This window comes from Aquarana catesbeiana, linkage group LG04, assembly GCF_042186555.1.
Source record: "Aquarana catesbeiana isolate 2022-GZ linkage group LG04, ASM4218655v1, whole genome shotgun sequence".
Classification (NCBI taxonomy): Eukaryota; Metazoa; Chordata; class Amphibia; order Anura; family Ranidae; genus Aquarana; species Aquarana catesbeiana.
In genome coordinates, this window is record NC_133327.1 from 151411146 (window position 1) to 151427724 (window position 16579).

The 16579-nt window shown below is 42.1% G+C and overlaps 1 protein-coding gene across 1 annotated transcript; it reads left to right on the forward strand.

The window, feature by feature from the left end:
* The first annotated feature begins 644 nt into the window (after positions 1-644).
* On the forward strand, positions 645-3398 carry CHST2 (carbohydrate sulfotransferase 2). The gene has a single exon (XM_073625890.1). It carries the CDS (start codon positions 942-944, stop codon positions 2208-2210), a length of 1269 nt encoding a protein of 422 aa, XP_073481991.1. The 5' UTR covers positions 645-941; the 3' UTR covers positions 2211-3398.
* Positions 3399-16579: the final 13181 nt, after the last annotated feature.

Sequence of the window (16579 nt, forward strand, 5' to 3'; positions counted from 1 at the left end):
GGAGGACCTATCATAGGAAAATTTCCATTATTATATATATTATAATGCCCTGCACACTGGAGGACCTATCATAGGAAGATTTCCATTATTATATATATTATAATGCCCTGCACACTGGAGGATCTATCATAGGAAGATTTCCATTATTATATATATTATAATGCCCTGCACACTGGAGGACCTATCATAGGAAGATTCCCATTATTATATATATTATAATGCCCTGCACACTGGAGGACCTATCATAGGAAAATTTCCATTATTATATATATTATAATGCCCTGCACACTGGAGGACCTATCATAGGAAGATTCCCATTATTATATATATTATATTGTCTTGCACACTGGAGGACCTATCATAGGAAGATTTCCATTATTATATATAATGTCCTGCACACTGGAGGACCTATCATAGGAAGATTTCCATTATTATATATAATGTCCTGCACACTGGAGGACCTATCATAGGAAGCACACAGATCATTCCCATACACAACATCCCGCCGAAGTGCTGTGAGTTCCTGCAGACTATCACACAGACCGCTTCCACACACACAGCCACTCAGAGCATCTCCAGGGTTCCATACTGGGAGCTGCCAGCCTATCAGACGTGACATAGACACGGCTCTGCATAGGAAGGGGGTGTGTCGCGCAGAGCAGCAGCTCTCCTAGCCAATGGCAGTGAAGTAAAAGCATCTCCATATTGCGCTGTTGTGTGAAGGGAGCGCAGTGTACTTGGAGTGTACGATCCGGAGGAGGAGGATGGCTGGGTTTAGTGTGCGGTGAGCCGCTCTCATACACGCACACATCCCGGGTCATGTCGCAGAAGTTCCCCCGGCTCGGAGGAGATGTGGCGGGTGATGATGATCCCCGGGCAGGCTGACATGACAGAGGACATGATCCCCGGACTTGTAGGAAGGGGGGAGTAGAGTGGTCACCATGAAAGTATTCCGCAGGAAGGCGCTGATCCTGTGCCTGGGCTATGTGCTCCTGCTGGTCCTCACCATGCTGAACCTGATGGACAAATGGCACAAGGAGCCCCAGCAATGTAACGAGCAGGTACGTTATACCCCATACCAGAGCCGCTCCGACATCCGCTACTTGTACCGGCCCTCCCCGCCTAGGAAGAGGCAGCTGGTCTACGTGTTCACCACCTGGCGCTCCGGATCGTCCTTCTTCGGGGAGCTCTTCAATCAGAACCCGGATGTATTCTTCTTATATGAGCCGGTATGGCACGTGTGGCAGAAGCTGTACCCCGGGGATGCCATGTCCCTACAAGGGGCCGCCCGGGACCTCCTTAGCGCCCTCTACCGTTGTGACCTGTCCGCCCTGCAGCTCTACAACACGGCCGGGGCTAAGAACATCAGCACACTGGGCATCTTCGGAGCCTCCACCAACAAGGTCATCTGCTCAGCCCCTATCTGCTCGGCCTACAGGAAGGACGTGGTGGGCTTGGTGGATGAGAAGGTATGTAAGAAGTGCCCCCCGCAGAGCCTCAGCCTGCTAGAGGAAGAGTGCCACAAGTACAACACCATTGTCATCAAGGGGGTGCGCATCTTCGACATCAACGTGCTGGCTCCGTTGATGATGGACCCTTCGCTGGACCTGAAGGTCATTCACTTGGTCAGGGACCCCCGGGCCGTAGCCAACTCCAGGATCAAGTCCAGGCACGGCCTAATTCGAGAGAGCCTGCAGGTGGTCCGAAGCCGGGACCCCAGGATCCGCAGGGTTCCCTTCATCGACCCCGGGCACAAACTCAACAAGAAGGATGGTTCCGATTACCATGCCATCGGAGCCATGGAAGTCATCTGTAATAGCATGGGCAAGACTCTGAGGACTGCCTTCAACCCGCCGAGCTGGCTCAAGGGGAACTACATGGTGGTACGATACGAGGATCTAGTGGTGGATCCCATTAAGACCCTAAGGCAGGTCTATAGTTTTGTGAACCTTTCTGTGAGCCCAGAGATAGAGAAGTTCTCCCTGAACATGACTAGCGGCTCGGGCTACTCCTCCAAACCATTTGTGGTGTCTGCCCGCAATGCCACCCAGGCGGTCAGCGCCTGGAGGACAGTGCTGACTTTTCTGCAGATAAAACAGGTGGAGGAATATTGCCAGGTCCCTATGGACCTTTTGGGGTACCAGACAGTCTCGAGCCAAGCGGAAGTCAAAGATCTTAGTAAATCGCTGCTAAGAAAACCCATGTTGTGAACTTCTACTTGACCTATTGCCTGCAACACTAAACTTCCCAACTACTGTACCAAATGTCTACTGTTGTCTTCTTTTCCTTCAGTAAAATTCATTGCATATCTCTACAGCTGATCAGTTCAAGCTCCTATTCCGTAACAAGTATCGATCTTACAGGGGAGGGGAGGTTAAGCTTTTAGTATTCTGCTGATGTTCTTGTCCTCTGGGTTCATTACCCTAAGCATGACCAATTCAATTTACTGCAGGTGTGATAGGTTCATCACAACATGGCTTCCAAACTGTGAGGCTTGGGCCTAAACTATACAGGAGATGAATTGCTCAGTAGCATGATGCTGGGCTCAATGAGTGGGCAACCTTAAAATCCCAAGTGTAGTCCAAAGCTGGCCATGCATGAATCGAAATTCGGCCACTTCAGAAGTGACCGGTACAATTTCAATCCATGTATAGGCAGGGAGCTTGTACAGGAGTCAATCCACTGTTTGACTTTTGTACAATCGCCCTCTCATTTTTGCTGCTCGTTGTCAGAATATAATAACTCCAGCGGGAGGGTTCACCTCAAACATATGGATAGGGGAATTGGGCTTTTTTTTTTTTTTCTTTTGTTCTGCTCGCTAGTTGAGCGAAAAACAAAAACTGACTCCTGTATGGGCTGCTTAAGCCTCATCCAATTTGGCAAGCAACAGTGTCTTGGTTGCCAGTCAGAAGTTGTCTTTTAAACTGTAATATGGTTGCCATGGGTCCATCTTGCTGACCATCATTGTTTTTTGCAGTATTTTATTGATAAAGCTTTTGGGATCAGGATTATCCTTAGTGGGCTTGGAGGACTGTGTGACATCTGCAATTGTTTGGCTGCCATAAAAGAACTATTCAGATAATCATGGTAGGTGCTTATTTTTTGAGGAAACAAGCATCTGTCTTCTCTTCCTTTTTGAATGATAGCGTTGAGGATGGGGTCTTGTACTGTCTGATTTCCTGTTTTATACTGCTGAGTCACGTGTTGGTTATAGAGTTTTGCACTGGTCATTGAGTTTAGCTATTACAGTGAGAATCTTGTTTACAATGACTTGAGACCAGTAAATCTCACCCATTGCGGTGGTGCATTAAACCTGTGCAGTGTGCCTGGTGAGCTAATGGATACATGTTATAAGTGCTGTTAATAAAGAACACTCATGTTCGTTATTTTTAACTGATGACTTGTGATTTTCTTGCATTTGTGCTCAAAGCTATACAGGTTTTGAACTACAGGGTTTCTCTTTTAATAGTTTGCATAGAACAACAATAATTGGTCAATAATCTATATAAATTCTCATCAGTATTGAACCCAGATCCAATGGGTGTTCACGTTTGATCCTGAATTGCAGCAGTTCTACCTGGCGGCAACAAATGACCAGGGATTGTGCTGGGAGCTGCTTCGCTGAGTCTACTTCTATTTGTAATTAGTCAGCACTGTGATTTATGGCTGAGTTCTTGTTCAAATCCTAGTATACAGAGAGGAATTCAGTGTATCAGACCTGTGTTGTCTGGACTGCAACATTGTAATCAGCTACCAGTTTACTTTGGTTTAGATCGGTGGAAGGGAAGATCTGATTGTTGCCTGAGTTTTGCTCTTTTATATGGTCCTCTAAGTCAATGTAGAGCAGTCATGTGCAGACTTACAGGAAAATGTTCTACAAGAAGGAATTATTACACTCTCTATATTCTGATTGGTCCCTGTGCATTAAGATTTGCCGTTGATCAATAAGAACGTTTACTTGAACAACTTTGATTATTTTAGATCAGTCATACATGATTGCTGCTGGAGACCACCTAAACCCTTTGGGAAAGTTTAGCATCACTTCATGTTCTAAGTGTTTATTTTAATACGAGAGATAAATGGATTTTGTCCACGAATAATAATTTTTCTGAGCTCACAATGACATTCATAATTTTTTACTCTTGGTTGCATTTGTACTTGGTTTCTTTGTTATGTGTGTGTATAAAAAAATTATATATACACTTCCTTTTTTTTTTTTTTTTTTTTTTTCCATGCAAAGATCAGTAACCCACTGTCACCCCTAGCAACTAATCCAATTTTCCTTTCCTCAGTATGCTACAGTTAGGGCAATGTCCTTTAATTTACCAATACTGCACATCCCTTGCGCATTTCTTTTGCATTATTGGACCTGACTACTGTCCTACTCAGAAATCCAGTTCTACGTTTCAGTTAAATAGCACTTTGTATTAACAGTACAGTGCCAGTGGCATTCTTTACAAGAGAGGAAAAAAAATCCACATTGTGGTATAAATGTGTGATCATATGATGACACCAGAAAATTGCTCTTTTGGGAATTCCCAATTTAGTAAACGTGGTTAGTATGTGGTTAAAACTGAGTGATTATGCCAGCTGGGAACGAATTTTGTTAACTACAGATGTACCCAGTTAATGTCATATACATATGTTGTTAACATTATAGAATATTGGACCCTTTTCTGACCTATTAGTTATTCCTAATATGAAAGGCGGTGGGGGGGGGGGATTTAACAAATATTCTTAATTATGCATTTTACATAAATTCTGCATACATGACATTTACTTATAGTATGATGTTTAAAGCACCCCCCCTTCTCTGAATCACCTGTGGGTATGGACTAATATATATATATATATATATATATATATATATATATATATATATATATATATATATATATATATATATATATATATATATATATATATATATATACATTTTTTTTTTTTTTTTTTTTGTAGCTCAGCTTTAAAGTGTAAGTCCAGTCAAATACTATCAGTTCCCATTCATAGCCTAATCGTCTATACTTGCCTTTCTGCTCCCAGCAGTGGCTTCGGTGTAGAGGATGGGCAGCCAACAATGTATCACCTATAGGTGACATCGCCAAGGCTCTGCAGTCGTTGCCGGAGATCTCTTCACTGAAGCAGGCTACTGGGGAGCCTCGTTTGAAGCACCCTCAGAATAGGCAAGTGTAGACATCTTTCCTTTTACAGAAGGGATTTGCAATTAGCGTACCTCCCCAGATGTTGCAAAACTACAAATCCCATCACACCTCTGCCTCTGGCTGTCATGCTTGTGGCTGTCAGAGTCTTGCTATGCCTCATGGGACTTGTAGTTCTGCAACAGCTGGAGGTCCGCTAATTGCATATCCCTGCTTTACAGGATAGATGGACTAGGCTGAGAATAGGAGAGGGAGCAGGTTTAAGCTTGGATAGTGTTTGATTGCACTTCCCCTTTAAGTCGCGCAGTAGACTTGTGTGAAAAAATACGTATACATAGCAGGTGCAAAGTCCCTTTTAACCTTCTGCAATCCCCTGCAAAGTCCCTTTAATAATCTGCAATCTTTAATGAGATTGACGAAGGTAACACAAATTTTGCTGGCTGGCAAGGACTGTGAAAAGATAATGGTGTTGAAATATATATATTCTAAATTTACTTGTAGACCTTGAGGAAAGAAATGTTGATCTGGAAAGCCTGTTGCTCTGTTCCTCTGCCTAGGATATTCAAGGCCATTTGACTTCCTTCTGCTGCTTCTCTGCCCCCCTCTTCCCCCATGACAACAGGTGGGGGGTTCTTCTGCCTGTATTCAAACGAAAAAAAAAAAAGCTGTGCCCACACATGCACCATAGTTCACCGTATGAACACTACTATTACCGTCAGTCAGCACAGCAGACAGCTTTTAGCCCCCCGTTTACATTGATTGACTGCTGCTTTGAAATCGTGCGACTTCATCTGAAATTGCACAATTTCAAAGCCGCATGTCAGTGCGACTTTGAAGACATCTGTGTCGCTTCATGCACAGATGTCTATTTAAGTCACACCCAAAATCGCCAAAAGTAGTGCATGTACTACATTTTTCTAATCAATGTGGTACTGCAAAGTCGGCGTCGCACCAATTTGAACAGTGCCATTGCAGGTAATAGAATGCGACTTGTCATGCGAATTGAGCTGTCAGATCGCATGACAAAGTTGCTCCGATGTGAACGAGGGCTTAGTTCTGAATGAACTGTGGGGTTGCTGATAAGTATCCTTGTATTCACAGGCCCTGTAGTTTTCTAGTGGACAGCCATATGGAGGTGTGGGCTGAAAACTTCAGGGCTTGTCTGCAGAAGCCTGCCATTGCATACCCGATCTACTGATCACAGGTGTAATACTTTCCAGGCTACAGCAGCAATCAATAAAAAATGCAAACATATCTTCTCTATCTCCTTTTTAAGGTGATTATGCACACCTACAATTTTAATTTGTACAATCTCTCCTTTGGATCTACCAACAATTTTTTTGTTACAGTAATTTTAAATGTTTGTGTGGTTGTTGTTTGTTATAATTAAAAAAAAAAAAAAAAACATGCCCTTTACTTACCTGCTCTGTGGTTTTGCATAGAGCAGACCCCTCCTCTTCATTGGGTGCCCCCATGGAAAGCCGCTTTCCATGGGGGCACCGTGCGACCAATAAGTTCTCCATTGCATATGATAAAAGCGAGGTGGACTAGACACAACCTACATGCACCCTTTTTATTTTTATTTTTTTTTGTTCACTTGGTAGTATTTTTTGTGCACTACCATGGGTTCAAAAAATAAACGGTGCATACTACAGTGCTTTTCAGCCTTCAATGTGATCCCACAGATAAGGCACATGACTACTTGCGTTGGTCTAGGCTGGGCAATGGAACCATGTAAAACTTGCCAAACCTGGAATTCAAACTCCAGGCAAACAGATAAATACACAAATCTATATGTGGAAACTACTTTACCTGCCAATAAATTTATAATCTTAGGATTGGATTGATAGTAACACAACCTATGGGAGGAGACCTATATTTTTTTTTTTTCTTTATATAGTTAGACCGCACAGGCCTTGTCAAAACCTAATCTGTAACCGGACAGTGATGGTAAAAGCGGCAGATTGATGAGCTCATCTTTCACTCTGATCGCTCCTGATTTCAGCATGCTCCTCACACTACCTCATAACTGATTGGCTCCTTGTGCTGCTTTTCTGTGGCTTTTTTTTTTTTTTTTAAGCTCTGCTGTGTGAAGGATTGAAAGTTGCTGATACCATTAAAAAAAACCTTCACCAACAAATGTATATGCTGTCATTGCAGACCTCTTTTTTAAAAATGTTATTTGCCTGGCTATTATTTTTTGATCTAATGGCTGTAATTGAGTCAATGTGCCAAAACAGGTATACAAATCAGATTTAATGATTCATTCCATCTTCTGTTGATGTGCACTTGCTTTAGGTCAGTTACTAGTAATTTTGAATTCAGAGACCACCAGGCAAGTAGCATTGGCAGAGGTCCTCTTTGGCAGCCTAGACTTATTTGTCGGTGCCATGTGATGACAAGGGGGAGAGAGCAGAGATAACTGTATTGCTTCTCCAAGTCCAGGGAGGGTCTGACAACCAACACTCAGAGGGTTTGACTGATACTGGCTGCTGTTAAATGGGAAAAGTGAGGACCTCTTGTGGTGGAAGTATTGCTGAACACTGCCATGGAATGAAGAAGTATTTCTGCAAAAGCCCCCCCCCCCCCTTTTTTTTTTTTTTTTTTTTTTTTTTTTTCCCACTAAGGTTCTGCTTTAAATTGTGCATCCAATTTGCATGACATCCTTGCTTTCATGTATGCTAGACTTGAGTATTGTTTTTGTGGGCTGTCTTTGTGGTTTTAGGTTTGATGTGCTGAGTTGTGATGTAGGGAACTTGTTTTGATCTGTTTGTACATGTCTGAGGTGCAGCTATATATTATTATTTTTTTTCTTTCTTTCATATTGTACTCAACTGTTTTAATCAAGCTGATGTGCTGGCGCGTAGCTAGAAATCAGTTAGTCTATGATGATCCTGTTTTCTTGCCCAGGGCTTTCAAACCTTCTCAACCGACCACTGGAAGGATATGTATAAATAAAGCAAGTCCTACACATTTTACAATATACTTATACAATTTGCCTTTAGATTTACCAAAACCATATAATATGAGGTCAAACTTGAACACTTTCAATTAGGGCTGAAACAACTAATCGATTATGAAAATAGTTGTCAATAGGGTTGTCCCGATACCGATACTAGTATCGGTATCGGCACCGATACCGAGCATTTGCCCAAGTACTTGTACTCGGGCAAATGCTCCCGATGCTTCCCCCGATACCTAGAAGACAGCTGTGATCGGCGCGTGGGGGAGTTACAGGATTCTCCCCCAGCGCTTTCACCAGCTTTAGTGACATACAGCGGTGATCGCTCACAGCTGACTGTCACTGCATCCTCCTCCGTGCCCCCTCTGTTCCTCTGTGCCTCTCCGCTGTCCCCTGCATTCCTCTATCCTTATCTGTCCCCTCCGTACTCCCCCTCCGTTCCTCTATCCTTATCTGTCCCCTGCATTCCTCTCTCATCTGTTCCCTCCGTTCTCCCCCTCAGTTCCTCCGTCCTCCTCCTCCTTCCTTTGTGTATGGATAGAGTCAGCTGACTCTGTCCATTCACATAACTGAAACATTGTAATCTTCTGTGATTACGATGTGTCAGTTTATGAATGGAGAGAAGCCGCTGTCTTCTCTCCATTCATTTTCAGTGCAGCTGAGGCTGCAGAGAAAGGGACTGGGGAATCTCTATCCTCTGTCTCTTTCTCTGTCTCAAGGGGGAGATATCAGAGGTCTGTTAAGACCCCTGATATCTCACCAAAGCCCCCCAACAGGGCTGATTTAAAAAAAAAAAAAAAAAAAACAATAAATGATAAAAAAATATTATTGTAAAAAATAAAAATTGTAAAAGAAAACAAAAAAAAAACCACACACACATACAACGTTCACCCCCCCCCCCCCCCCCCCCCAAAAAAAATAGCAAAAAAAAAACTGTCACGTGACATAAAAAAAAAAAGTATCGGTAATCGGCATCGGCGAGTACTTGAAAAAAAGTATCGGTACTTGTACTCGGTCCTAAAAAAGTGGTATCGGGACAACCCTAGTTGTCAACTATTTTCATAATTGATTAATCGGCCAGCCGATTATTTGGCCTGCATACAGAATGCATTATTTGTTTACATATCAGGAAATACAGTGCAGCACACATACAGCTCAGTACACCATCCATACATACATGTCAGCAAGTGCCTGAGAACTTGTGAATGTGTGAGGAGCAATGCCTCATGGGACATGTAGTCCTGGGCAGGAAGTGAGTAGGTTCTAAAAGCAGAAGTTTTTAATTTGCTATAATGGGCACACTATACACTATACTATAATTTGCAGCTTGCCATTGGTGCACTCTAAAGGCAGGAGGAGCCAGAGGCATCGGTGGGGGACCCCAGAAGAGAAGAATCGGGGCTGCTCTGTGCAAAACCATTACACAGAGCAGGTAAGTATACCATGTTTGTTTAAAAAAAATAAGACTTTAAAGACTTTGCAGGGAAGATCAGAATCTGAACCCAGAGAAGGTGGAGGCTGCTAGACTGGAGGTAATAGAAGGCATTACTATTACATTTAAAGTAAACTTTTACATGGAGGCAAGCCACATTACGTGGGAGCAGGGCACATTTCAAGGAGGCAGGGCACATTTCAAGGAGGCAGGGCACATTTCAAGGAGGCAGGGCACATTTCAAGGAGGCAGGGCACATTACGTGGGAGCAGGGCACATTACGTGGGGGCAGGGCACATTTCAAGGAGGCAGGCCACATTACATGTGCCCCAGTGTGAATGGGGTCTAAATAAAAAATGTGATCTCTGAGTCTGATGATATTTACCAGATTCAACCTCCAATAGTATATACAGTATATCTCTTCTGTCTGTTATTCTCAGAGTGGATTAGAGATTTTGCTCCCTAATTATATAGTTGATTATTTATATTTACCACTGCATATAGATTTTGAAGAATAAATTGCCTTTTTTTAAACTTTACATATTAAATTATACACCACAATTTTTTAAAGGGTATTATCCGATTAATCGAAACAATAATCGGCCAACTAATCAATTATGAAAATAATCGTTAGTTGCAGCCCTACTTTCAATTTGTATGCAGTCAGGTAGGCCCTTGTACCACACAGTTGAAAGTAAATCTAAAGGAAATTGAACAAGACAATTGTATAGTGTGTAGCCAGCTTCAGGCTGACCATACATGGATCAACATTTGGGTGGTTCTGCAGGGACTAGCCGAAGTTTGGTTTATGTGTGGGCAGGCCGTTTGCACAGAATGATCTACTGAGCAACTTCTGTACAACTGCCCCGCGCCTGTGGAATGCTCTACCTGACACCTTGAGGGTTCCTCAGTCTACTGACTGTTTCAAAATAGGTCTTAAGACATTTCTTTTTAGCAAAGCTTTTTGTCCCTTTTAGCTGTTTGTTTCATCGTATAAATTGCTCAATTTTCTTTTTTGTTAACCTGTAGCACTTTGAGATCTTTTGATGAAAAGGGCACTATAAATAAAATGTATTATTTATTAACTGTCCTTCCAGATTTTCCCTGCTTGATCAGTACCGCAGGCTATAGCTGGCAGCACAGATCAGTGTATTCTAAAGTCTCCCCACTGTTGGAATACAATAGCTCAGCGGGGACGATTCCCCCATCTACACTGAGTGTGTGGATGGGGGAATTGGGTTGGTGTTTTTCATTCAAACTCCGATTGAAAAAAAAAATGTATGGACTGCTTAAAGTAGATCTGCAGCCTCAAGCCTTGTACACACGATCAGATTTTCAGACAAACGTTCATCCTTTATTTTTGCATACTAGTCTTGTATCGAAAGTGAAGAGGTTGCTCCCCATACAAAAATTCTCGGACGACAGAATATAACTTCAGAAGTGATGTAATGTGTTGAATAGTTTTGTATGTATTCTTTTGTTTCAGAACTTGCGTAGTCTTGCTCTTAGTATGGTTTTTGTTCGGGAAAAAAAAATCCTAATTAAACGAAAATCGGACGTTGTGTTCACGTAGGATTTTAAAATTTTATAGTCTGCACATCCAGCTTTTTTTGTAGGAAAAATCATAATCGGCTGTCGAAAGCACCATACTAATGATCCGAAAATTGGCAGATCATTAGTTGGATGAAATTTTACTTCTGATTTTTCTTTCGCATATATGGGCCTTTAGGACGCCCCCCCCCCCCGCGTTCTGCACAGTTCAGATACTCGGCCACCCATTGAATCCAGCGTTGTCCCACTAAGATCCTCTTTTCAGCAGCTCCTCCTCTGTCCTGTGCCACCATCTTGTGTGATGACATAGGGAGGCTCTTGGCTCTTCTGGGTTCAGCTAGTGAGCCTCCCGATGGTGCACCGCTAGGCCCTCCTCCTTTGTCAGAAAAGCTTTACATCTTGCGATACGTAACATGCATATGCCAGGAGGCACAGTGAGCACAGAGCACATCATTCACCTAGGTGAATTACATGGGGGAGGGGGGGGCTAGGAACCCTTTTGCTGAAAAAAAGGTAAATTAAAAAAAGTGCCCTATTGGTGTAGCAGAGGAGAGGAGGGATGGATAGGAGAAAACTGCCTTCCCATTCATTGCAATGGGTGCTTTCACACTGGGGTGGTGCACTTGCGGGATGTTAGAAAAAGTCCTGCAAGCAGCATCTTTGGGGTGGTTTGGGAGCTCCCAAAATGCTCCTACCCATTGCAATGAATGGGTGGTGCTTTGGAAGTGCCACAACACGGGAGTTTGTAACCCCTAGCAGCTGACAATTGCCGCTTAAACAGCAGTAAGGTGGCGCTTTACCACGAACGCACGGGTGGCCCCAGTGTGAAAGGGGTCTAAAGCTGGCCATATATATAGTCGAATTCTGAAAGAGTTTTCTTTTGAAAATCAGAATTTATTTTATTTTTTTTTGTTTGTGATCCAATGTTGCCACCATTGATTTTGAAATTCAACCAACCAAGCCTTCAATTCCACCTCATGTTGCTACAGAAAAGAATTTTCTTAGTCCTGTTCCCATAGATAGCTGTGTCAGGAGGAAAGAAATCAAAATTGTAGGTTTGCAGAAGCTGCAGAATTTGTAATACTCTGGCCTTGTTCACACTGGTGGCAGTCTCTACTGTGGTGGATCATTTTTCACTGGGCAATAGAGCATTCAGGAGGGGATACTGCCACCTCTTAAATGTCTGTCTCTTTATTTATAATAAAAAAAAAAAAAAAAAAAAAACCTTTTCTGCAGTGCCTCCTTTATAGCCACCACTAGAGCAGCACGATTAACCGGTTCAATACAGGGCATTTTCACCCCCTTCCTTCCCAGACCAATTTTTTAGTTTTCAGCGCTGTCGCACTTTAAATGACAATTGCGCGGTCCTGCAACGTTGTACCCAAACAAAATTGACGTCCTCTTTTCCCCACAAATAGAGCTTTCTTTTGGTGGTATTTGATAATCTCTGCGGTTTTTATTTTTTGCGCTATAAACAAAAGAAGAGCGACAATTTTGAAAAAAACACAATATTTTTTACTTGTTGCTATAATAAATATCCCAATTTAAAAAAAAAAAAATAAAACTTTTTTCCTCAGTTTCGGCCGATACGTATTCTTCTACATATTTTTGGTAAAAAAATCGCAATGAGCGTATATTGATTGGTTTGCGCAAAATTTATAGCGTCTACAAAATATGGGATAGAATTATGGCATTTTTAAAAAAAAAAAATTATTTTATTTTTTTTACTAGTAATAGCGGCGATCGCAATTTTTTTTTTTTTTTTTTTTTTTTCTGTGACTGGGAAATTATGGCGGACACATCTGACACTTTTGACACAGTTTTTGGGACCATTCACATTTATACAGTGATCAATGCTATAAAATTGCATTGATTACTGTATAAATGTGACAGGCAGTGAAGGGGTTAACCACTAGGGGGAGACGAGGGGTTAAATGTTTCCTAAGGGAGTGATTCTAACTGTAGGGGGAGGGGACGCACAAGGGGAGGAAACCGATCGGTGTTCCTCTGTACTGGGAACACAGATCGGTCTCCTCTCAACTGACAGGACGTGGATCTGTCTGTTTACACACACAGATCCACGGTCCGGCCCGGTTAACGGGCAATCGTGGGTGCCCGGCAGACATCACGGCCGGGCACACGCACCGGTCCCGAGCAACGCGGCAGGCGTGCGCGCGCCCCCTAGACGGACGGGAAGCCCAGGCCATCATATGACGTCCACCCAGGATGGGAGATCCCATCTGTGGACGTCATATTACTATGGCCGGGTAGGGAAGTGGTGAATCGGTATCGCAATCTTGATAAAATTGTTTCACAATTCTTGCTATTGCAATTCTTGCTATGCAAAGAATTCTCTCTGCTCTTCTGAAGCCACAGCTCTCAAAAGAAAGTAAGAGAAAAACTGGGCAGTCTGCCAAGAATCATAACATTCTTTAGCAGTGGAACTAAAGGCTCGATTCACACCTATGCATGTTGCTTTTGAGCGTTTTTGGAGGTTTTTTTTCATGCTTGCCACGTTTTTGAGCCGCGATTTTGCCGCGATTTGCGTTTTGCGTTTTTTTTTTGTCTTAAAAAAAAATTAAAAAAAAATAAAAAAAAAACGGCAAAAACGCTGCAAAAACGGTGCACTTGCGTTTTTGATGCTTGTCCATTGAATTCTATTACATGCAAAACGCTGCATTTTGCATGAAAAAAAGTCCCTGACCCTTTCCAAAAATGCAGAGAAACAAAAAGGCATTAATGTGAACATGTTCCATAGGAACCCATGTTAAAAAATTCCTGTGCATTTCTGCAAAATGCATCAAAAAACGCGCTAGTGTGAATGGAGCCTAAGTCTAAACATTGTATTAATTTGTCAATGGAAGAGACTTTGGGGGTTATTTACGAAAGGCAAATCCACTTTGCACGGAAAGTGTTACTTGGAAGTTCAGTCGCTCTAAATCTAAGGGGTAGATCTGAAATGAGTGGAAGCTCTGCTGATTTTATCATCCAATCATGTGCAAGCTAAAATACTTTTTTTTTTTTTTTCCTTGCATATCCATATCAGATCTACAGTGACTTTACTTTCAAGTGCACTTGCAGTGCAAAGTGGATTTGCCTTTAGTAAATAAACCCCATTGTGTGTAAATGAAGAAAGTTTAACCACTTAAACACTAAGCCTCGGTTCACACTGGGACGACTTGTCAGGCGACCTAGGTCGCCTGACAAGTAGCGTCCCGTTCAGTACAATGGAACCGTTCTAATCGGAGCGACGTGAGTCACTCCGACTTAGAAAAAGGTTCCTGTACGACTTTGGGGGCGGCTTGGGGCGACTTGCATAGACTTCTATACAGAAGTGGTTTTGCAAGTCGCCCCAGCAGTCGTGTGCAGGTCGCCTCGGTGAGGCGACCTGCAAGTCGTGCCGCCTCTGGTGTGAACCGAGGCTTAACCTTTTTCTGACATTTGTTGGTTTCAAGTTAAAATAATTTTTATTTGCTAGAAAAATGACTTAGAACCCCCAAACATTATATATTATATTTTTTAGTAGAGACCTTAGAGAATAAAATAGTGGTTGTTGCATGTTCCAATATTTTACATCACACTGTATTTGCGCAGTGGTCAAAACGAACCAGTTAAATTGGCCCAATTTTTTTTTTTGTATAATGTGTGAGATTTTTATGTTGCGAGAATCGTGAATTCTAAGCAGAAAAATCGCGATTCTCGTTTTGGCCAGAATCGTGCAGCTCTAGCCACCACATACTTCCCGGATGGCTTCTGGTGTAGAGAAATAATTGTAGCCACTGCTACTGAGAATAATTGTGCCTCCCGTAGCGCATCTCCTCTCTTCTTAATTTTTTATTTATTTATTTATTTTTTAGCACTCATCACTATTACTGGTCCCCAAAAAGTGTCCTAATGTCCGTGACAATATCGCAGTCCCGCTATAAGTCGCTGATCGCCACCATTACCAGTGAAATAAATGAAAAAATACCATAGATTGTAGATGCTATGTTTGCGCACACCAATCAATATACGCTTATTGGGATTTTTTTACCAAAAATATATGTAGCGGAGTACATATTGACCTAAATTTATGAAGAAATGGGATTTCTTTACTGCATAGGTTTTGGAGCAGAAAGTAACTTTTTTTTTTTTTATTGTTAGCATTTGTTTATAATGCAAAAAATTAAGACTATATCAAATACCACCAAAAGAAATCTATATTTGTGGGGGAAAAACTACATACATTTTATTTGGGTACAGTGTCGCATGACTATGCAATTGTCTATTAAAATCATGCAGTGCCATATTGCAAAAAATGGCCTGGTCATGAAGTGGGGGTAAACCTTCCTGGAGGTCAAGTGGTTAAGGCAAATATACTGTGCACTTGTTCCAGAGCTTAGTAAATGAGGTAAAGCTTCACTTTGCAAACAATCGCATGCAAGAAAAATAAAAACCAGCATTTTTGCTTGGCCATGATTTGGATTCTAGAAATCAACAAGCTTCCCCCCCCAGATCTAGAGCAAATGCACTTGCAGTGCACAGTATATTTGCCTTTAGTAAATCGCCCCCCCCTTTGCTTTGTAGGAAGGTGGTAATGCAAGCAATCAGACTGGTGTAGAGGGCAGAAGGAAGCAGGGGAGTGGCACGGTTTTGTTCTTCTCAGGAGCAATGGCTGCTTGTTAACTCTCTCAGTGCTGGAAGACATCCACTCCGGCCGCAGCTCCAAGGAGGCACTGCAGAGAAGCAGCAGTCTGTGGATAATGGGATACACATCATTAATTATAATTAATGTGTTTTGGTGCTGTATTCCAAAAAAAAAAAAAAAAGCTAAGCTCAGTTTTAAGTTATGAGCTAGTGCTTCTGTATTTTGTCATAGAATTTCTTGGAAAGATTCGGGCACATATAAACATAGTACAGTAATAATAGCAGGCCTGTATACAGGAGAGGTAGCTAGAGCGGGGGGGGCAATATTCTAATTGCACAGAGCTGTAAAAAAAAAAGCCTAACCTGAGATGCACTGCTCAGACGTTCGGACTTGGTAAAATGAATTATCTCACAATTTTCTTTGTGTGGTTTTTTGTTTTTTGTTTTTTGTTTTTGTTTTTTTCTTCCTCTTCAGGTTGACGTTACAATACACACTGAATTAAATAAAGTGTTCCTCTTGGGAATATCATATCCACTTGATGTAATTGCAGAGCTGTGCCAATACTAATGAAAGTAATCAAAATCCAACATATTGTTGGCATTTCCTGCTGGTGAGCCGGTGTTCAGATTACATAGTCCTGGAACCGTGCACAGACAGGGTTTAGTGCCATAACAGCTGGTCCAGGGAATGCATTCCTTCCTAGCAGACTAGACATAACTTCTTCATAGTTTACATAGATGCATTTATATTTATAATTGTCCCAACAACTGTAATGGTGGGGACTAGAAATTCAGCTTTGTCATAGATGTACATTAACCACTTAAAGACCAGCCTCGTTTTGGATTTTA

Bases quoted from the DNA above. Each gene is read 5' to 3' on its own strand.
- CHST2 (XM_073625890.1), top strand. From the start codon at position 942: ATGAAAGTATTCCGCAGGAAGGCGCTGATCCTGTGCCTGGGCTATGTG.